The following is a 23,608-nucleotide window of genomic DNA, read 5'->3' as shown; positions in this document are numbered from 1 at the left end:
CTGTGGATTTTCGATTTTTTTTCAAAATATTTAATTATTGAAATTTTTTGACAAAAATTGTATATTTGAAATTTCTTTTTTGATTTTTTTTTCAAAAAACTTTACTTTTTCTGAAAAGCTATGGATTTTTGAATTTTTTTTTCCAAAAATTTTATGTTAGAAAGTTTTTTTCAAAAAATTTAATTATTAAAATATTATATAGGGAGCAGATGAGCTTTATCGTTGTAGGTTAACTTCGTAACAAACATTTTCGTATAAGGATATTTCTTAAAAAACCATTTCTTATAAATTTTTGATGAAACGGGCATAGACTTTATGAATTTTCATTCCCCCCTGAATGTTGTGGGTATTTTCGCGTAAATACTAAGAGCCCCTTACCCCCCTCCCCATTGTACTTTAAATGTTGGGGGTATTTTCGGGTTCCAAAACCACATAACCAGCCCAATTGTACCGCAAACATATACCAAATTATAATACAGCATATATGTTGCTATGGAATCAGACTGCTTCTGATAGCTCAGTATGACGTAAGCATATGTGTAGCTCACCTACCATTATAAAATATATAATGATTATATAGATCGGTTGTGTAGCTACAATTAAAGAAACAAACAAAATGGGAATTGCGAAATTTGATATGTTTGCTTTAGAAGTTCAATTACTCGAGCAATGTCTCAATAAAAGTTTCCAAAATAAGATTTTTTAGGCCCCCAAAATGGGCAACATCAACGATGCTGACGTCACATGAAAACGCTCTATATGGTTACAAAGTGCAATTACTGTGTACACATTTCATAAATAGGCCATCTTGTGCAGAGATTGTTTGTTCATTATTATGACTAAGTTATGTCTCATTTACCCTAATTGATGCCACAATGGTTGCATATAGTTTTAATGACAACATATACATACCAATTTGGGTAAATTATTCAATAGTTAAGACCATTTACTCACAAACTGACTCAAACAACAAAGCAATTACACATTTAACATAATTAAAAAAAGTTAAACTCATATTAATAATATATTTTTGCACTTTTTTAAAAACAGAAAATATTTGAGGTTGAGTGCCCATATCAAAATAGTTCCGTTAACATATATCAATATCTATTTTCTCCCATTTTTGATAACATGTTTTTTTGATTTTGAAAGAAACCAAAAAAGAATAATAATTAATGTTGTAAAGATACTGTACATTTAACTTTAAGTAATGGTATAAATCTAAGATTAGGCTGATCAGAGTTTATAAAAATAAGAGAGTTAGCTGCACAGTGTTCATTTGATCAATTTTTATATAAATCATGGAAGGAAAAACGCACCAATCATATATTGAGTTGTAACTATTACGAATTAAAAAATTGTATCAGTTAATAAATATGATTTTATATTTATATTAATAAAAAACCTTCGTTTAGATCTAGTGTCATTAAACACTCTGTCGTTGATTATTATGTTGATAAAATTATCAATTCAGCGTATATAATAATTGATAAAGAACATACAAATAATAATTAATTGTTGGCAACAAGATAATTACAGGCTTGTCGTATATTTCATACATAGACATATATAAATTTATCAATTTACTTCATTAAATTACGGAGCACATAATACCCCCTAAAATACTGTCACGCAACCCTTCCCACCAATCCTCTTTTTATTTTTTAAAAGTAAAACACGACTATCTTATTTATTCATTCTCAGCCTCGACTGTCAAAGGTCAATAATATTAATTTGTTATTATTTATACATTTATTATTAAATATTGAGTACAAGTTGCAATTTTTGTACAAATATTTTTTTTTTGTATATCAATCATTTTAATTACTAATCATTAACTGATGTAATCATTTCGTCTGGCATATTAAAATTTCTTGGTTATTAAATATTTACGAGTAATATAACAGTATGCATTTGAACTTTATTCTGTGCCACGGAATGCTAATCAATGAGTAATTTTCATATTCAAAAATATAAATATACATAACTGTATCGACTATCATTGAAATATTAAATTATTGCAGTATCCTCATCACAAGTACTCTAAAGACGTCGTTACTTTTATTGTATCACACAACCTTTCATAAAAATAGAAAGGCTCGAAATCATCTGGTAGTTAGACATATAAATCAATCATACCAAATGTTATTTATATCTAAATTTCTCCCAGACTATCATTGTTTTATTAATTCTCTATAATTTATAAAATGAATTACATATATATCTTACGTACTATTAAAATAATTTATGCGAGTGTGTGTGATGTACAATGATGAAAATCCAGTGTAGAATGGGCATGATAAATAAAAAGAAACCGAAAATCAACATGGTAACCTTGACAATTTGAAGAATGTTTTGGAGGAGAGAAAAAATAATCCTCATGACTTTTCATTACGATCAGCTGTGACAAGAGAAGAAGAAGAAACAGATATAAACAATGATATTTGCTAGAATTTCTCCCATATCAATCCCCAATTCTACTCTGAGTCCAACAAAGACTTACAATGATAACTCTGCAACAAATTTTCAGGGTTACGCTCTGCCTTTTATGAGGACAAACGAACGTTCTATCAGGTTTAGAATATAATTGAATCCATTTAGGAAAGGATGTTCACTACTCAATAGTTAAATAATAATGGCAACAGCTAAGTAAAAGAAAATTCTCCTTCATACTACCAATTACAAATTAACAGTCCAGATAAAAACACACACTAGATTTACATGTATGGTGATGTACACCCCGCTTAGAAAAATAATGATACAAACGCATTTATTTAAAAAACGTTCAAGACATTCTTATGATGAGGCAACGTGACAACAAGACAAATAAGTTGTTGATAGAAAGTGGTTGTTTCAGTATGCTAAGAATCACCGTTTTCATTCAGGTATTGAGGGAAATTCATATCAAGCAATTTATGGTCATCCGATAAAGGTTTGACTTGAGAGCTTACATTTATCCAAAGAGTGTAAAATAACCACAAAGTAGCATCTATTAGAGATGTATAGAAATATAAAGCATGAAAGGCCCAAAATGGAAAGTATAGAGGGAACACCGGTTGATGCAAATAAATGTGTATTCTGTCATCAATCTTTATCCAGAGAACAAAATTGTTCCATATGCAGCCCTAAATGCTACGCTTCAGAACCCATTGCCATGCAGGAAAATGAAGATGATTGGACTTATCTAAAATGGTTACATACACAAATTGTTCAAGATGGCCAGGTGCAACAGAGAGGAGCTAATCACAGGCAAAAAGAACTATAAAACAGGCTGATTCAACTCTTCTCAAAGCAGTTTAAGGAGACTGAGGTAGGACAGTGCGTCAAAGTCCAAGTTTAGAGTTACAACCATTGAAAACAGATCACCACTACGTAGAAAGGTGTTGTAATCAATGTAGATGAGAACGGAAATATTTGATTAAGGATAAAAACTGATTTCTTAAAACAGCTCAATGAAAGAAAGCACTTTGAGTCTTGCAAGGAGTCATACGTCAGTGTTGATGCAGTTCCGAGAGAGAAGGAACTTACATTGGGGCTGACGGCGTCAATTCAATTGGATGAAAATGAAAAGGCTTTATGTGGTGTAATTGCATAGACTACAAACAAATAAAACCATCTGTAAAAAAAAAAAAAAAGGGATACCTTTGTAATTACCAATGCCATAATAGCACAACATGCTGTAAATGTAATTTATTTGGTGAATGTGTTTATGTTCAGGATATATTAAGTAAAAATATTTACGTCAAAAGTTAAGTAATATTAGGAATGTAAAAAAAAGATAATTTTTTGAAATTATTACATTTGATGTTGAAAAGTATATTTAACTAAGTTTTTTTGTGTATGTCTATTTTGAAGAAAATAATAAAATTTGTATGAAATATACAACCTTGTAGTTTGAATATTATTAAATAGTATCAATAATTATTCGTTGCTGTAGTCATCCTGATATGCCCATATTTTATCACGTTCATTCAAATTGCCCACCTCTTTTGCTTACATTTTAGTATTTGAAAACAGATGAACCCTTCAACGACAGAGGAGCGGCAAGACGTTCAACCATCACCAAAGTTACATATGCCTTTACAGAGCCCTTTAATTATAATACACAAAAAAAGTTCAGTCCCTTTAATTATGCGAATAAAGTATGCTCTCACCGCCTCAGGGAAGCTGTGGCAGTGGATAATTGTCATACGAAAAATCCATTGTCTTTTTTAGGAGCCCCATTAATTTGTAATTGGTAGTATAAAGAACGAATGTTATTTTCCTTCCTTAGCAGTTGTCATTATTATTTAATTTCTGAGTAGTGAACATCCTGTCCTAAATAGATTCAATTATATTCATTTATGATTCCACGATTGTGTGTTCTCATAAAAGATGGAGCGTAACTCTGAGGATTTGTTGCGTGTATATAATTGTAAGTCCTTGTTGGGCTCTGAGTATAATTTGGACATTCCTCTCTTGTCACAGCTGATCTAATGAAACGTCATGAGCATGATTCTTTCTCTCTTCCAAAACATTCTTCAAACTGTTAGGATTACCATGTTGATTTTCGGTTTATTTTTTTAACATTCCCATTCTACACTGGATTTTCAACTTTGGTAATGATTCACTTTTTGAACCTGCGGTTATCTTACACAACCTGTGGGTGGGTGTATTATAGGATATCAAAAGTGGAATATAAACCAGCTCTTGTTATACTGTAAACAATTTTCAACTATCATTAAATAATAATTTTATAATTATGGAAGAATTGCCTTACTACCAATTGATTTTGACGCTTATTACCTCGGCTTATTTTCGTATGAAAGTTGCATGATTCAATAAAGGTAACGATGTGACATATTAAATATGCAATACAGTCTATCTTTGTTCATTTCATAAAGCTAGTCGTGATAACACGTCATTACATTTATTGTATCTCTCAACCTTTTCTCAATAAAGGCCCAAAATCAGTTGAAAGTAGTTAAACAATTCTTCCCAACTCTGGAATTGTTATTTAATAATTGATGGTAATTGTTCACAAGTCACGACTAAACCAGACCTTATTCACATTCTACCAATCAACGTTCCAGACATTAACAAAGGGAAAAGAGGAATAACAAACGACAGCTAACAAACAAAATACTATGTAAATTTATTTATTAGTGAGATAACGTAATGAAAAATATGTAGTTTCTTTTTCATTAAGATGAATCATATTGTTATAGGTATCTTAAAATGGCAATTCATTTGATTTTTGAGTCGTTTTTTAATTAATACTGTTGTTGGTGATCTTTAATGGAGAATAAGTGGATTATTGGTGGAGCAACGGACAAAGTATAATTATCCCTCATTACCCTATGGATCTTCCCCATTGTCGGCATTGTTTGTCATAATAATTATTTATTCTCGTGAAAAGCTTCTTTGCGATTTAAATATCAAATATGTAACTGCGAGTATGATTTGAAATAGAAAGGTAGATTTATTATTGTAATAAACGATGATGACTTTCCTTCACGTCATACAAACAACGAATCAGGGATAAAATAATGTATATGTTTGAGCTTCATTCCCCTTCTCCTGCTCTCAATAAGGTCAAGGATCAAGGAAATGATAGTTCAATAATAGTCGTCTCTATAATATTTTTCAATATTTATCGGGAATTTTAAGAGGTGCGTAGGATGAAGTATTATGAATCTAAACAGAAGGGTCTGCAGGATTATGTTTTGGGTGGGAGGGGGATGGGGCTTGGTTTTATGAGTTGTTTTTAAAAAAAAATCAGAAACTACATTTCAAATATTAAACTTTCTCGAAAAAAATATCACTAATCCCCAGCTGTTCGCAAAAAATTAATTTTTTGGAATTTTTTTCAAAAATTCCTAGCTATTTACAAAAAATTTCACAAATAAAATAAAATTTTAAATATTAAATTTTTTGAATAAAATTTGAAAATATTAAACTTTTTGAATAAAATTTGAAAATATTAAACTTTTTGAATAAAATTTGAAAATATTAAATTTTTTGAATAAAATTTGAAAATATTAAATTTTTTTAAGAAAATTTGAAAATATTAAAAATAAAATTTGAAAATATTAAATTTTTTGAATAAAATTTGAAAATATTAAATTTTTTTAAGAAAATTTGAAAATATTAAATTTTCTGAATAAAATTTGAAAATATTAAATTTTTTTAAGAAAATTTGAAAATATTAAATTTTCGAGTAATGAACAAAAATTCCTTAATTGGCGGAGGGGGTCAGCCCCTCCTGCCTACCCCCTGCGGAAGCACCTTCAAAATGGGGACATTTTAAGATTGATGTCATATGTACAATTTACATATGTATGTAATCTATTCGTTTTCCCTGAAAAAAGAAAACGATCTTTACTTTCTTGCCCAATGCTAATTGTAAAAGCGCTCTTTTTTTTTACCTTACAGACAAAAATTATTTATTTTTAGACAACTCAAATCAGTTACATGAAACGACATCTTTTTTAAATGCGACTTTCTCTTTTTCTAGTCTTCTAACAACATTGAGAACTTAAATGTAGTCATAAAGTTTCCCTATTACATATTATTGTAAAATATATTTCAGAAATCAAAAATTTTCGTTCATGTGTATCTGTAAACGCCTTACTTTTCTCTCCCCTCCAAAAAATTCTGTAATACCCCTCCAACTTTAACAAATAACGGTATGGCTGAAGCCGAATCCCAGTTTACTTGTGCATATTGTCAGATTCAAGCTAATCAAAGATGTACTGGATGTCACGTCACTTTCTACTGCTCCCGAGAGCATCAGAAGCTTCATTGGAAAAAGCATAAGAATCGATGTTGTTCCTATAAGGTATGAGCTCTGTCACTTGATCCTGGGACTTTGAACCATTTATCTGGGTTATTATTTATTTTTTTAAATTTTTTGAATTTTTGCCAAGTAACATGTTAAAGTTGAAATCATTAAAGGTCGTTTCTTTGATTTTATCAAGAACTAGCCTAAAATCCCTGTTTCTAGATATGCAACTCAGAGACTCTGGGTCGATACTTGGTAGCCACTCGGGATTTGAAGCCTGGAGAGCTTATTCTCATGGAGGCACCCACTATCATAGCTCCCATGGCTGTTACTCCACCAGTTTGTCTATCCTGTTATGCTCCTGTGGATGGTAGATATATGTAAGCTTCTTTTAAAATAATATATCGTACGATTCTTAATGTCCCTTTTTGAATTGTAGGTGTCCTCTATGCGGCTGGCCCATGTGCAATGAAATATGCCGAAACTCTCCTGCTCATATTCCCGAATGTAGGATTACTGCAGAGAGAGGCTCACCCATCAAAATTGCTGTCACAATTAATAAACCCTTTCCTCTCTATGAAGTTGTGGCTCTTCTTCGGTGTCTTTATATGAAGGAAAAATCCTCTGAGAAATACAAGGCTCTCATTCGTCTTGAACCACATACAAAGGAACGAATAAAAAATGGAAAGTAAGGATCTTTTATTATTCGTACATAGAATGGATCCAAATATCTATATCCCTAGGTATAGCCGTGATAAAATGACAATGCTACGTGTGATTCGTGAATTCTTTTCTGTACCTTCAACTCGCTTCCCGGATGATGATATTCTTGCTCTCTGTGGAATTCTCTTTGTCAACTCCCATGAAGTCCCAGTGACAATGAGTCCATCCCAAGCCCTCTACCAAAACGCATCTCTTCTCGAACATAGCTGTGTGAACAATGCCTCCAAACATTTTGATATGAACTGTAATATTCTCATTCGAGTTGCCATACCCATTAAGAAAGGGGAACACATCTCCATCATGTAAGGCTCTCAAACTCTCTTTTTATACATATAATTGTAATAACTATGACTAAGGTACTCTGACCCAATTTGGGGAACCGTGAATCGACAGCAGCATCTATTGGAAACAAAATTCTTTACGTGTCGTTGTATTCGTTGTCAAGATCCAACTGAGTTGAACACGCATTTTTCTTCCATTCGTTGCCCTGGATGTCCAGCCGGATTCCTTGTAAGCCTGGATCCTTTCAATTATGAAAGTGACTGGAAATGTGAGACTTGCAACAGGGTGGAGACACCACGTTTTGTCAATGCCGTGATTCGAAGCATAGGAGAGGAACTCATATCCTTGGAAAAGGGATCTCCGGAGGCCTGTCTCTCCTTTGTCAAAAAACATTCGCAGAATTTACATCCTCATCACTTTTATCTCATGGATGTCAAATTGGCTCTATGTCAAATGATTGGTCAGAGTTCCTATGGAACTGGAAGTGAAATCTTTGAGCTACACGAAAAGGACCTCTTACAAAAGCAAAAACTTTGCACAGAAATATTGGAAGTGGCCAACAAAATTTCTCCAGGTAGATATTTGTATGTGTAAATCCAAATATTCCTTAATATCGGATTACTTTGAATTAATAGGTGTTTCTCGACTGCGTGGAGTTGTAATGTATGAATTACAGGCTACATTAGCTGCATATGCGCGCAAAAAGTTTTCAAATGGAGAAATTTCGTCAGACCATTTGAAAAATATTCTTCAGGTATGATCCATTAGACTACAATTTATTATATTTAATTAAAAAAACAAAAACTTTTATTTTAGGAAGTCAAAAAATATCTTCAGGAATGCATACAAATTTTTAGCTACGAGCCTACTTGCCTTCAAGAAGGCAAGCTTGCCGCCATTGCCCGATTGGACTTGGTTGAACTTGAGACATTCATGGATAGTGTGGAATCTAAAAAAGCAATTCAATAGATTACAGTATTTCAAAATGAAATATATATATATATAAATCACGACATTATCTTACTCATTTTAAAATGTATTCTATATTTTTGTCAACTGGCTATTTTTTAAACTACTTTTCCTATTTATTTGCAAACTTGTAGTAAGAAAAGGTATCATGGCCGGATTTGAATTATTTTTTATGGTCTCAGACTTGACTTGGACTCGAACTATATGGACTTGACTCTGAATCAGAATGACTCGCATACAACTGAACTTATTGGTGCTGTGAACAACGTTGATCAGTTAAATCCCAAGGGGTGGGGTGGAGGGGTTGTACCCCCCACCTCAATATCCAAATTTAGAAGAAAAAAAAATTACTAGTAATAATTTTCTGTGAATAGCTAAGGATTTATGAAAAAAAATGTAATGTTTTGTGAATAGTTAAGGATTTTTGAATTTTTTTTCAAAAAAATTTAATAAAGAATACATTTTTTTATAAAAAATTTAATAAATTATACATTTTTTACAAAAAAAAATTTAATAAATAATACATTTTCTGCAAAATATTCAATAAATTATACATTTTTTTCCAAAAACTTTTATTTTTTGTGAATAGCTGTCGATTTTTGAACATTTCATACTTGAAAATTATTTTCGAATTATTTCTTCCAAAAAAAATTCCCCTTCCCCATTATAATCCTGTGGACCCCTCTGGCAAAAGTGTCCCCGCACGGTTTTAATGCTTTTGTTAAAAGTGAGGGATGATTTCCAAACTACCAACTGATTTTAAGCATTTCTTTTTCTGTTTTGTAAAGGAAAGTTAGAGAGGTAGAGAAGGTTCAAATTTTGATATAATTATAGATTCGAAAAACATAGAAACAAAAACATTCCCTTACAACTAGATACAGTAAACACTAATTTAAATCGAGTAATAGCCCCTAAAACATTAATGACAAATAAAGGCAAATTGTATAATCTTAACTTTATATCGATACAATTGAGGAAAAGCTGCCTTAAAATTAAATAACAAAAAGTAAATTTGTTAAATGGGATAATACAATGAAACGGATTGATAAATATTTGAATCATGCTGAATATACAATAGAGAAAATAGATGTGAACTAAGTTTAGACCGAGGTTTGAAGAATACCGGCACGATGTAAAACATTCTCCAATGAATGAATAAGCTTCACCTCAGATGGAGTGCAGTTTTCATCCTTGTGTTTGGCAAATACCTCTGTAAGCTCTTCTATCATTTTCTTTGGTATATAAATGCCATCATCTTCATTGATAATTTCATTCCTTGGCTTGAGTTCATTCATTTTTTCTTCTAAAAATAAAATACAAGTTATGGGCAAACTAATTTTTATTTTCAATCTTAGGTTGGGTGATATTTCAAAAAGTTCCGGATATTTATGTAACTCTTGATTTAAATACATACATACATAAATGTATTACCACTGAGTTAGACTAATATCTGAAGTGGAACGAGGCTGAGTCACTCATCTTATTTGTAGGGGATGTAAATTTTGTGGGGATAAAAATCAAATGGACTTTGTTGAATATTACTTCATTTTTATTTCATAAGCATCAGAGAATCTATTTGAAGTCACACGCTTCAATTAATATCTCTTCCATGAAGACAATATTTTTGAATGGAAATAAAAAAAGTTTTTTTATTAAAAAAAAACTTGTGTAGAGTAAGGTTAATAGAAATGCAAAGTTAGGGGTCTGCTATAATTTTCAATTTGATGTATCGTACCGACTGCCAGGACAAGATATGTAGATTTTGACAAAACACACAACCACTCATAGTCTATTACTATTGCTAGAAATTTTCAATTTAATTTATCTTGGAAAGAAAAACAGATTTTGAAACAGCGCACAACCACTAATACACTATGACGTCACTAATATGAGGTTGGTGGAAGTCAAGCATCAGTCGTACACGTGTTATTGTATAACTTTGTAATTCTGTAGAGTAAGTGTTTTAAAGTGGAACTGCCACATATATTATCCTTAGAAAAGTTTTGTGTTCGTGAACGATACATTAATTATAGGACGTGACTTCACATAGATTCTTTGATGCTGTTGAAATAAAAAGAGGGGTATTCTTGAAAAAAATCAATTGTGTTTTGTTTTTTTCTACTTTCTTTAAAGAGTTTCTACCATAAAGAAAGAAATACTTTTGAGGGATTAATGAATAGTGTTACCATGTGGGTTGAATCAAAATCGCCTATATTTTCTTCAAAAGTCGGATAATTTCAACTATAAACTATTTTTCAAATTCTACGGATTACCATCTTAATTTTCATAGTTATAATTTCAAGATCAGCTTAAGGAAATAAGTTGATTGGTTAACTTTTTATTACACCATCAGGGCCAAATAGAGTTGAATACAATGCATCTTGTTGGAATGGCCGAATATGATGTAAGAAAAACAAACTAATGGGAGTCATATTATACCCGTCTTGTCAGATGAAACTTTTTTCTATGTAATTATTTATCTTTGGCTTCTGCATTGCGATGAGTTTATCTTTATATATTTTGTAGCTAGACTGATTTTTGAAGTAAAATAAAAGAAATAAAAAATGTTTTCGAAATGGAATAAATTTCGTTCTCATTCCATTTAAAACTCATAGGAACAAAGTACCCTCACATTCACGTTTTGTGTGCGTGAGGTAAACATATCTCTGTTGAAAATAATCACAATAATTGAATTAATGACACCAGTCAAAAAAATTAAATTAATAATACAACTGTAAAGTTCGAACCAATAATATAAAAACATAATAAGGCGGAGAATTATGTCATGAGGGAAAATCTCCACGAAACCAAATTACCAGTGACAAAAATGTAGGCTACAAAATTACTCACGGCAAAATATTGGTTGAAAAATGACTGGTGGCGACAATGTTTGTGGCAAAATGACATATAATTTATATAATATAAATATAATATGTATTTAATATTTTTTTTGTAAATACAACCCTTACTATTTAAGCGTCAAATAAATTTATTTTGCGTAAAAACAATTGAAAACCCGAGGGTGATTCTTTTTCAAACAAAATCCTTAATATATGGTGGTTAAATTGTTTTTTCCCAGGATTGTATGATTGTATAACAATTTTCATAAAAAAGTTTTTGCATGTTTGTTTCGTCTGAGAAGGGCTCATTTTTAAGAACAAGTTTGTGTAGCGAAAGCTCAGCGCCTCATTTAAAAAAAAAGAAAAAGAAAGGGAGTACATATATTCGTGTTGTAAATCGTAAGCATTGCTTAGAGTATACGTTTTATTGTGGTTGGCAACCTGAACAATCTTTTTTTTTTAAAGTTGTTCTAGCTGATATAAATACTATACTATTCTTATGGAGTAACTACGTGTGAGTGTGCTCATGAAAAGTGGAGAGTCTTAAATCTTTTATATGAAAAAAACATATATATATATATTATTTCAAGAAAATTTGTCTGTCCAAGGAGGCAGATAAACATTTTTATAACTTATAAAAAATGTTTATAAAGTTGAAATTGTCCTATGGAATAATATAAGAGAATTTTTTTTGGTAAGTTTGACGATCAGCGCATAGCACGCTTCCTTTTTTTTACATTTTCAAAAAGGAAAGATCCAAATTTTCTTATTTTATTCTCTCTTTAATCTATTACCAGAAATAAATATAATATAAATATCTCTATTCAATTATTCATATTAATTAGAAATTACTTATATATGTCTCATTCCATATAATCATTCTGCTTTTAATGATAAACTAATTCCCAGAGGGTTTCATTTAATCATTAATCTACATACAGTCCCTTGGCCCCTCGCCCTCCTTTATCTCCTACTTAATTCAAATAGTATAGAAAAATTAATTAATGATACGAATACCCATTAACTTTCGGAATTTATCCTTTCTGTCCTCGAAGTTTGAGTCCAGGGAAAGTTGCCTACCCGTAAGAACTAACATACCTTTAACTCGATGACGTGGAACTGAAAAAGAAGTATAACAAAGTTATTTTTTACATGAGCTCAACGTAAAATAAACTATAAAAAGTGCATCTGCTAACTCTGGGTGAATTAATTAGCTAATAAAATGTTTTAATTGGTGCAAAAGGATAATATATAAAATATTTATTAATGGCTAAGACCCCATCCAAACGTAAACGCGAAATATTTATCCGTTTTTGGCTTGCATCCACGCGAATCTGGCGTTCTCCCTTTGATATTTTTGAAAACAGCTTATAAAGGGAAGGAATCCTAATACGCCGTTTACACGGTAAATAACTTGTACAAGCAAATTGTGTTGTTTAATTTTTACACGTTCAATGCGCTCATTGTCACTTCTGCTAATGATATGCTACAATAAGATTGCTATTAAATGCAGCAACATTCTTAACAGGCTCGGATTAAGCAGATTTCTTCCTTGTGTGGACGCGAAACTTAATTAATCGAAATAAAACAAATATATATTCATTTCAAAAACGTTGCCGTGTGGATGGAGTCAAATTAAACTGTAGATTTGACTAAACGATTTATTTATTTTTACTTTCTGAAAAGAAAGTAAAGTACAATCAATTAGTAAAAAAATCCCTACCGATGGCCAAAGGGATCCGAGGCCCCCATGTTGACACAGTTTGTGGATGTGGTGACTTGCTAAGTTCCTCATCTCCATTTCGAGTCCACCTTTTTTAGCCAGCCTTTATAAGTAAAAAATACAAGGGGCTGTTTGAGTATGCATCGTCAAAACTCAAAAAAATACTCATTTTTTAACAAAGTTTTTAAGGTCATGCTAGAATGGCTGATTTGGAAGTGTATAACGGGGATCAGCTTATATATGTACATGTTTGTAGAACATATGTAAATCAAAACTGATCAGAGGTGAATGTGAGGGATCAATGAAATGAAACTCTGACAGTAGTCTCCTCCCAATGGCTTCATAAATTTTAAAATTACCTGATTTTGAATTATGTGTATTGTTGGAGAGACCTTGCAACTTTTTGCTAAAGTCATTGACTACATCACTACTGTCAAAAAGAGCGGCATAACTTCCATCCACTATCTTTGGAGACATGGCACAGTTGGGTCCAATGTTTGCAAGGAGTAAACTTGTTCCAAAGCTAGAGTTCCTTTGCTTAATTTCTAAAGAAATTAGTAAATAAAGAGATTATCTTCTTTTTTTTTTGTCTCTATTTCTTTATTTTTACCCTTTAGAGGAACTCTTTGTCTAGGTGGCTCTTGCCCCAAAACATCACTTGCAAATGTACGAATATATTCCCAATCCCGTGCAATATCTTTTTTTGTTGTTCTTGGAGAGGTCACTGTGAAACGAATGACATACTGCCCCTTGAGAGACGCAGGACAGCATGCATCTTTCCTGAGGAGTTCAGTTTCTTCAAGAGCTTTTCAGTGTTGTCATTGTCTCCTGTGAGTCGGAAGACAACCATACCCAAATGTCTCTTTGCAGGAATCTCAAAACGAGAGTCAGAGAGGACAAAGGATTCGAAATACTCGGCCATCTTTACATTCTGGAGTGAAAGGAGGAAGGGGAATTATTATAAGGACAAACCAGGGTATAGGCACTTACTGATCGAATCATGGTTTGTAGTCCAGTCACTCCATAGTTTCTAATAACAAACCATAATTTCAAAGAGCGAAATCTTTTACTTAGTGGAATTTGCCAATGCTTTAAAGATTATGAAAAAGAAAACGGAAATAAGATGAGATTGGAGGATATTTGGGCCAAAGAAGTAAGTAGTAGGCTTACCATGTAGTCAATGGCTAGACCAGAGTTTTCATGTTTCAAATAAAGGGGATCTACGTTAAATGTTCGATGAAGCGCTCTGCTATTTTTGACCCTAAGGTTGAAAAATGGTTATAGTATTACATCTAATGAAACTTGAAGGGATCTTAAACCATCAAGGCACCCTTCATGCTTGTTTACTCTATACAGAGGAAAAAATAAGTATTTAATCCCTTGCCGATTCTATAAATTTGCCCACAGATAACAATTTTCTGATGGATTGAGGCCTGGAGATTGGCTACTCCATGACTCCACACTCCATTTGTTTCTTCTTGAGATACTCATTTGTTGTTTTGGGTCATTGTCGTACTGGAAGACCCACTTGACAACCTATTTTCAATACCCCTAGGGAAAGAGGCTGTCGCCAAAGATTTCGTGTGAACATGGCCTCGTCTATTCACTCTTCTATGTAGTGAAACCTTCCCTTGGGATAGTGTTCTTGGGGTTATACTCAGTATTTTTTTTTTGCACCAAATACTTGTTTTTGATCATAAAATTTATCTCACTCTTAAGATAAACTTACCTTTGTCAGTGAGTAAGCTTACACTATCCGCAAGGAATACAAATCTTTATTTTTCTCATTGTATGCTGTGTACAAATTGGAATGTCTGTATATGTTGCATTTTCTTCGTCTTAAGATGAATTATTTCATTACAACATTCGTCATTCTAATAACCAAATATTGATTAATATTCTGATCTATTAAGATCACATTTTTATTGTATATTTAGGATGTACATATATAACTGTGAGCATTTGAACTTTATTCAGTGCCACAGAGTACTTATATTGGGTAATTTGCATTAAAATATTCCAAAAATGGTACGATTAATACATATATGGATCATCCGTGGAATATTCAATCATTACACTATCCTCCTCCCAAGTACTGTAAATCCTTCTTTTAAAATTAGTCATCTCATTTCTGGTTGCAACTTGTACAATTTGCTTGTACAAGTTAACAACTTGTTTACAACATATACATGAATGAATATGTTAAAATATATATAGACATATAAAATTAATTCACTCTCTTAGAAAAGCTCAATTTCTTTTATCCGTCTCTTGCACACTTTTCCACTTATGTTTAAAAGAATATTTTTGTTTATAAGACTATTATGGTTTTTGAATTACAAAGCAACATAACAAATAAAACATCCTCATCATAGGAGTTGTATGTAACAATAATAATACAAATAACAAGAAAACCCCTTGAAATCTTATTAATAATATGTACGTCTTAAGAAAAAAACACAAAGAAATAAAATATAAGTAGGAATAGATTTTAAACAGGGTATGTTCTACAGCCTAAGTTCTAGTACATACTATTGAGCCCATTCACTGATGTCATACATTGCATCATAATTGAAAAAGACGCCATCTTGGGGGGCCATAGTTGATATTATGTATGGAACATAAAATGGACAAACTTCCAATAAATCTTGATGAAACTACATCAAATGGCTCTAATAATAAAAAAAAGACTATTTGACTCATTGAGGCCAATGATATACACTAATATTTTAATTAAATATATTTACTAAAAAATCCCTTTAAAATGACTATATTTGTAGGATTAATGATCTTTGTTCATCGATTGGGGATGAGAAAAGGTGGGTAAATAGAGAGAAATATATTATTTAAATTCGATATACTAATATGGGGACTTCGTAGAGCCCAAAGCCACAGCTTAAAATCAAATTGAGTTATGTATCTTAATTTGTTCTAAAGTTAAGGTTGATTAGGAATTTGATACGTTTTGTTTCACCTTAACCTCTCAAAATGTAATGGTATTTTACTGTGACCATATATAATCTTCATACCAAGTTTGATCAAAATCAAAATGCAACTTTTGTCGTAATCCTGGTGACTATAAAACAAACAGAGACAACTTCTCTGCGAAGGTAGTAAGATTGTATACCGATGTTATATCACATTTCTAGTACATTTTAGTGTCAGATATATTTACAATAAAACTTGTCAATGTATATTTGGGTAGAGGGTAAAGATTCAAGTTATTTTATTTGTTGGTCCCATTTATACATCCAATCATTTATCAATTTCCTCAATATTAGTGAAAACGGGGTTTTACTTGGTTGTTGAAGCTCTCAAAATGGCCAGCATCAACAATGCTGACGTCACATGTAACCTTTCTATTGAAAAATGAATATTCATTAGCTTACCACATGGCTGTACAATCAAAATTCACCAAGAGCCATTTTGATGGATTAAATGCCAGACTATCTGCATACTCAATCCCCTTCATCCATCCTCGAAACTCTGGACACACAAAAGCAGATCCTGCATAGGCGGCATCAATATGGAGCCACATTTTTTCTTCTTTACCTGTGTATATTTAAAAAATAGTTTTATGTTATTTAGGTAATGTATTTTACTTACAAATGGGGCCACATTCGCTTAGATTATCAAATGAACAGGAACCAGTGGTACCCAAAGAGACACAGAGCTAGCATTAAATAGATAAATGAATGAGTAATGTCTTTTGTTACAAGGATTGTATATTACTCACAAAGAATGGGACTAGTCCACTATCTCGGTCCATCTTGATAGCCTCTTGAAGTTTATCCCCACGCAGACTCAGGTTTTCATCACTCTCAATGTAGCGTATTTTAACCAGACCAATGAGTCCCGCCTTTTCAACAGAGGAATGAGCTTGATCTGAGCAGTAGGCTACAAGTCGACTATTAATATCAGCGTCCTCCATTTCTGGATATATTTCTTGATGACGCTTAATGGCCTCTGTCCTTCCAGCAAGGAGACACACAAAAGTAGACTCTGATGCTGTCGTTTGAATGACACCCCCTCCATGACTATTGGTTTTACTGTGAAGGAACTCATCCGGAAGTCCAATCATTTTACCTAGCCAGTCCATCACAATCATTTCTAACTCAGTACATGCTGGACTAGAGGCCCATGTAAACCCTAAGCAATTTATGCCATCTGCCAACATATCTCCAAGCATTGAGGGGTAGCTATTCAGAGCAGGGAAATAGGCATGCATATAGGGGCTTTGCCAATGAGTGATCTACAAAAAAATGAATTATAGGGATGTACAATTCTGGAAAGGGATCCTTTCCTTACTCCTGGCATAATCACACGATCCACATCCTTAAATATATGTTCCCATGGCTCCCCACCTTCTGGAGCAGTATCTGGGAGAAGGGCTCGCATATATCCAGGCTTTACATCTGGAAATACACGTCTTTCTCGAATGTTCTCCAAGTAATCAGCGATGTATTCGACCATTTCTTTACCTAGGAATCGGAAAGAAAATACGTTTCCATATGTTTCGTATCATTTATGTATGGATAAAAAGTATACAAGAAGACTACAGAGGCCATATTAAAATTTAGTGATGTGCCACCATTAAAAATCTTCTCAATACTCGAGTTTTATGAGGTAAAAAAAAAACAAAGACACCAAAAACTGGACTCGTGTACGCAAAATGCGAGTATTCACTTGTAACTCGTCAAAACTTGTGTCATTTCCTCCTTTTGTTTGTTCTAGCACATTATCAGGGGGGTGTCTGCAAGCTGGAGCTCCCTATGAAGGAATTTTTGTATTGGATTAGGAAACATTAAAGCTGTGAAAGAAAAAACCTAATAAGATAATTATTGATTATTGAAACTACCAATCTTATCATTTTTGTATAGGAAGAAACAATCTCCTTAATCTGAGCTGGTTAAGAATGTTGATATATTTAATGGTAATCTTATTATTTGCGAAGGAAAAAAAAAACAACAATTTTAAATGACAAATTTTCCATAATTCTTTAAAAGAATATGAAATATTGGCAGCGGATAGTTGAAATTCAATCATCGCAACCTTTTAATAATAAGGTAATAACTTTGCTTAGTGTGGTGAAGCGACATTTTGCAAAGCAAACAGTATATTATTGGAGTAGGAGAGAGGAATCTCGACTCAATCGATCACAATAGTGAGCCCCTCCACATACTTTCATCATCCTCCAAGGTGCTAATTGCCCAGAGTTCCCAAAAAAGTTGAGATCCCTCACCTCCGTCATCAATAATATATTCATCGCTTCGCAAAGTTAGTTTCGAAATGGATGTGGGTATATTGTATAGGTTGCCCAAACATCATACTTTCTCCTTCTATCTCGAAATTGGATACAGCGAAAGCGGATAGTTGAAATTCAACTATTGCAACCTTTTAATTACAAGGAAATAACTTTATACTGTAGATTTATGTTTATAGTCATTTTCTCTTACAGGAGTTAATGGATTTGATGACATGCAAGTTTCTATTCATGATACTTACTTCATCCTGTAATTATGGTTACTCTAATGATTCGTGGTAGATGCAAGAAAAAGATTTAGTACTTTACTTAATGAGATGTGATCTCCTCCACCTCGTCCCTTAATCCACGGATCGACTCCGAATAACTTCCTGCCCCCAGAATACTTCAATGGAGGCAAACTCACAACTTTTTCTACATAATGAGAGCTTCCATTTACTTTCATGATCCTCCAGAGGGCTAATTGTCCAAATATATATCGAAAAAGTCAAAACCCCTCTCCTACGACACCAATAATATATGTTCTATATTTTTATAAGTTTCAGATAATTGAATTTCTACCATCTGCTGTCATTGTCTTCAATTTGAAGATAGAAATGTTTAATTTGATCTACGGAAAAGTTATATAATGTACCCCGGGCGAGTAACAAGTATAGCTCGTCATATTTGGATTTTTTTTTTTAGAAACTTGAAAATGCTCGAGTATCAAAATTCAGCTCGCGACACATCACTAATAAAATTAATAAAAGATGAAATCCAGGAAATCTTTGTGTATTTGTCGTTTTATGGCCATTTCAAAATTATGCAAATGTATGTTTATTAAAAAGGGAATAAATATACGAGCAGTTCCTCCTTCTCGGATAATGTAATATAAGTAATAATACTAAAAAACCAATTACACGAATATCAAATAAAAACCATATTGGTTTTTTCGTCAATACATATGTAGTTTTGATGGAACTTGTATACATGTTCTTCAATAAATGCCATTTTTAAGAGAGAAGCATCTAAATTATTAGGATTGGTTCAAGGTAGTGTTGTGCCCATTCTTATTGTGGACGGAAGACTGCAGTCCCGTCCAGTTCAGTCTCGGTCCAGTCCAGTTCTGTTCCTAAAACTGAGAAAGTTCGGTCCTTTATTTCTTCTTTTTCTTATCAGTTTTAGTTTAGACAGCCTGAAGGACCAACAGTATTAAGGATAGGTCTCAAGGACTGATAGGAAAGGTCCTAATACTAGACTGGACCAAATAAATAATGACTGAGACAAAACTACTTTTAGATCATTTTAAGGTTGAACATTTTCGCCTTTTGGAGATTTCAACACTTGACATATTTGCCGCCTTTTTATGAGGTTATATTCAGGGATGAAAATCCAGTGTAGAATGTGGATGTAAAAAAAACGATAATCAACATGGTAACCCTGACAATTTGAAGAATTTTTTGCATAAGAATAATGCTCATAACGTTTCATTATATCTGCTAAAATTAGCTGTGACAAAGGAGGAAGGAGAAAAAGATATAAACACGGACATTTACTAGAATTACTCGGATGTCGATCCCCAATTATACTTTGAGTCCAACAAGGACATTTATAACTCCCCAACAAATCCTGAGGGTAAGGATCCGTCTTTTTTGATCAAACAAGAATGTTCAATGATATTTTGAATTTAATTACATCTATTTTGGAAGGAATGTTCACTGCTGAGGAATTAAATATTAATAACAACTGCTAAGGAAATTTATATACCAATTCCAAAAGAAAACAAATTCACCAAATTTGCATCTCTACTTGTATTATAGGTTTGAATTTTTTTGTTTAGTTATTTTGCAGAATACATGTTCGCCTCCTGGATATTTTGCGCATCACATATTTGCCACCTGTTTTTGTATTATAGGGTCGAACTTAAACTTTAGTCTTTACTGTAGAAACATTTCTTACATTAGATTTCTTCAAGTCACAACTAAGATCATGTCTATGGCTTTTATTTAAGCATTTATATAAATTAAACCTATTTTTATAAATAATTTTATAGCAGTGTTGATATTTGTTGCTACTAATCAATTAGTCTTCTTGAAAGAGACTTAGGATCCCAGATCCGTGACTCCTTTGTATTTTATAAAACTATTCCATTTTATTTCCTCCCTATTTCCTTTTTTTTCTTCCGTTAAATAGCTGAGATACAAAAGCATAGTTCGAACCTTTAATGTAACAACATACAAAGGCAATGAATATGTTGTGCGCTAAAATTTTCAAGTGGCGAAATTACTACAGGCAGATTATGTACGCTGTGAAATTACCAGCGGGAAAAATATCCGCGGTAAAATTACCGGGGGCGAAAATGTACGCAGTAATTTTACGGGTGACGATTATGAATAATGATGTATTTATTTGCTCATTGACAAGGGATCTATTTGAGACGATGTACGTACGTACTAGTCTCGAGACTTGTCAAGAGATAAAAAAATTCTCGGTTCTGTTTGAAGAGATTTTTTTAGACCTATTTTGACCGATATTTTGGTTCAAACCGGAATTCTGACTGTGGTCCTACAATTCAAATCATAGACCGTCATTTTCCTCTCTAATAAATCAAAATTGTACGGGATCAACAGTGATTTTTGACCGTGGACCCCAAAAATATTGTAGACTACCATTCAAACCGTGGACGGAAATTAAAATCTTTAAAAAATTTCCCTTTCTAAGAAAAAAAAATCGTATATAAATACAATTTCATTTCATAAAAAAAGAGAAAAATATCTGGGTTCTATTCGGATACAGACTAATTTTTGTTTTTGTGAAAATATTTATACTATGAGATCAGTCCATACTTAGGTTGACCCGAATTAGTTAAATTTGTAACAGTTGCAGACCGGTCAAAGATTTTCAGACTGAAACCTACCACTAATACATATGAATTACACATTTATAGGAAGAATAAAATATAAAATCCTCATTGAACGTTCATTTTTAATGAATATAAATTAAAAACCAAACCTCGAATCCGATACTCGTGCACATCCATTTTGATTTAGTTATTGGTCAATCCTTTGAAATTCGTCTGCTCCAACCACTTGTACTTTGAATAATGATTCAAACAGCTTTCCATTCCTCCCCCTCCTCCCCCCTTCTTTCCGACATCTTTTACACACACGCACGAAAAAGTAAACAGCGGAGAGAAGGAACAAGGCGTCAAGTCACAAGAAAGGCTTCGTAATCTCCAACTATTGAATGTCTTTTATAATCAACCACTAATTTGATTATTTTATATTATATTCCTTGATTTTTTTATATAAATATAATATATATATAATCATAATAATTCGTTCCCAAATGTAGGCTAATGTCATGTTTTTCCATCCGTAAGTCTCACTGAGTCCATATGTGATATTTTTTCACATTAAATTAAGTGTATAAATTACGTAATATATATGTGAAATCTTCTATAAGTCTAAGTTTCCTATAATAATATATGTACAAGATCATTTTTTAATTTCGATTACAGCTAAGATTATAAATTAACATGACTGGAGAGTCCGACCTAATTAATAAGTGTGAAGACAGTTATATAATAATGCCTTCACTTTTGATGACACAATAATCACAAAGATTTTTATTGTTCTTGCTTTTCTCCGAAAAGGGGAGGAAACTTTTTCAAATTTCGATATGAGTAGTTTGGAAAAGTTGTCATATGGTATGAAAATTACTTACACCAAATTGGTTAGCCCTAAGAGTTCATATTTAAGTCACACATCTCGATCAAATTATGAAAAAAGACAAGAATAATTTACTTAGTAAATATAGATACTTAAAAAAATTTTTAGTTTATTTGTATCAAATAATTTTGATGGAGATTTTTTCAATCTATAAAAAGTGTTTAAAAAGTTTTTTTTTTAAATTATCCTATGGAACAAAAAAAAAGAGAAACACGTTAGGAAAAATTGATGTTTTGCGTATATTGCACATCATTTTTTTACTTTTTCAGATAAGAAAATCAAAATTTTATTATGTTATTCTTTCTTTTTGCTCCATTAATATTTTTTTTATAGGTTAGAACAATGTCTATCATAATACGTTCATACAAAATAATGATTAATGTTCTATTTAATATTCATTGACAAAATTAAAAACTGGATGTACTACCCAAAGATGACATTGTAGGCAATTAAATTTTGTATAGGTGATTTGGAAACACAAACCACCCTAAGGAACAGTTCTACCTAAACAATAACGAAAGGATTAAAAAAAAAAAAAAAAAAAAGATTATCTTATGAATTTTCTACTATTTAACCATGAAAAAAAAGAAGTGTTTGGGGCATTTGAACCCTTCTTTCGGCTAAATTCTAAAAAGTCCCTTCTTAAAATTAACCCTGATATTAGGTCTAGGATTTTAAATGGGTAAAGAGATGTAAAATTAAATGGGGAAAAAATAAAAATGTGGCTGTTAAGGCAAGTACCTACATTTTTAGTGTGTTTGTGAGAGCAATTCTTCTTCCAATATTATTCATATATATGTATATACAGGGTCGTTCAGGTAAATTTGGACCATCTTTGACTACATTCCGAACAATAAGGAAATCATCTCACTTAGTTAATTCAATCTTAAAGTGAGAGATTGAGTGTTATCTTTCAATTAGTTGCACAACTTTAAAACTCAAAACAAGTATTTACGATGGAGAAGACCCGGAGGAACACCATCATGGAATTTGCTTGCACGGAACTCAGTCCAGTGTACATCAAGAAGAAACTAAGATTTCCACAGGGCATAGTCTATGACGTCTACAACCGTTGGAAGGAGGAGGGACATATAAAAGGTAAGCCCACAAGTCACCTGGTGCTCCGATTAACGTTCTTGTCAAGAAGCGCCAAGTAAGCCATACAACAGTCTCCAAGACCATAAACACTGATCTGAGGATGAAGTTATACTTCCTTTAGACAGATCCTTACAGAGAAAATGAAGGCCACCCGTCTGCCTACGGAAGAAAATTACTGAACGACTTGGAGTCCCATGATATTCAAATCATCTTATATTCGGATGAGAAACAATGGAC

The 23,608-nt window shown here is 32.3% G+C and overlaps 2 protein-coding genes across 2 annotated transcripts; one reads left to right on the top strand and one right to left on the bottom strand.

The window, feature by feature from the left end:
- The first annotated feature begins 6,433 nt into the window (after positions 1–6,433).
- LOC121121593 (SET domain-containing protein SmydA-8) lies at positions 6,434–8,779 on the top strand. The gene is made up of 7 exons (XM_040716553.2): positions 6,434–6,820; positions 6,986–7,143; positions 7,203–7,451; positions 7,507–7,788; positions 7,843–8,342; positions 8,404–8,522; positions 8,585–8,779. Exons 1-7 carry the CDS (start codon positions 6,671–6,673, stop codon positions 8,735–8,737), a joined length of 1,611 nt encoding a protein of 536 aa, XP_040572487.1. The 5' UTR covers positions 6,434–6,670; the 3' UTR covers positions 8,738–8,779.
- Positions 8,780–9,677: 898 nt separating this feature from the next.
- Positions 9,678–21,665, bottom strand: LOC121121924 (histidine decarboxylase). Its single transcript, XM_040716917.2, is given in 12 exon segments — positions 9,678–10,040; positions 12,595–12,696; positions 13,660–13,845; positions 13,911–14,069; positions 14,072–14,231; positions 14,291–14,389; positions 14,471–14,561; positions 16,690–16,852; positions 16,907–16,973; positions 17,037–17,552; positions 17,609–17,781; positions 21,555–21,665. Coding segments are annotated over 12 exon segments (1,947 nt in total). The 5' UTR covers positions 21,583–21,665; the 3' UTR covers positions 9,678–9,837.
- Positions 21,666–23,608: the final 1,943 nt, after the last annotated feature.

This window comes from Lepeophtheirus salmonis, chromosome 7, assembly GCF_016086655.4.
Source record: "Lepeophtheirus salmonis chromosome 7, UVic_Lsal_1.4, whole genome shotgun sequence".
In the NCBI taxonomy this organism is placed as follows: Eukaryota; Metazoa; Arthropoda; class Copepoda; order Siphonostomatoida; family Caligidae; genus Lepeophtheirus; species Lepeophtheirus salmonis.
Note: the sequence above shows the minus strand (reverse complement) of the source record. Positions and strands in the feature narration are given on the sequence as shown.

What these genes read in the sequence shown, in the direction of transcription:
- LOC121121593 (XM_040716553.2), top strand. Translation starts at nt 6,671, where the DNA reads ATGGCTGAAGCCGAATCCCAGTTTACTTGTGCATATTGTCAGATTCAA. An exon ending in ATCGATGTTGTTCCTATAAG is followed by an intron (nt 6,821 to 6,985) that starts GTATGAGCTCTG and finishes CCCTGTTTCTAG; the next exon opens with ATATGCAACTCAGAGACTCT. An exon ending in GGGGAACACATCTCCATCAT is followed by an intron (nt 7,789 to 7,842) that starts GTAAGGCTCTCA and finishes ACTATGACTAAG; the next exon opens with GTACTCTGACCCAATTTGGG.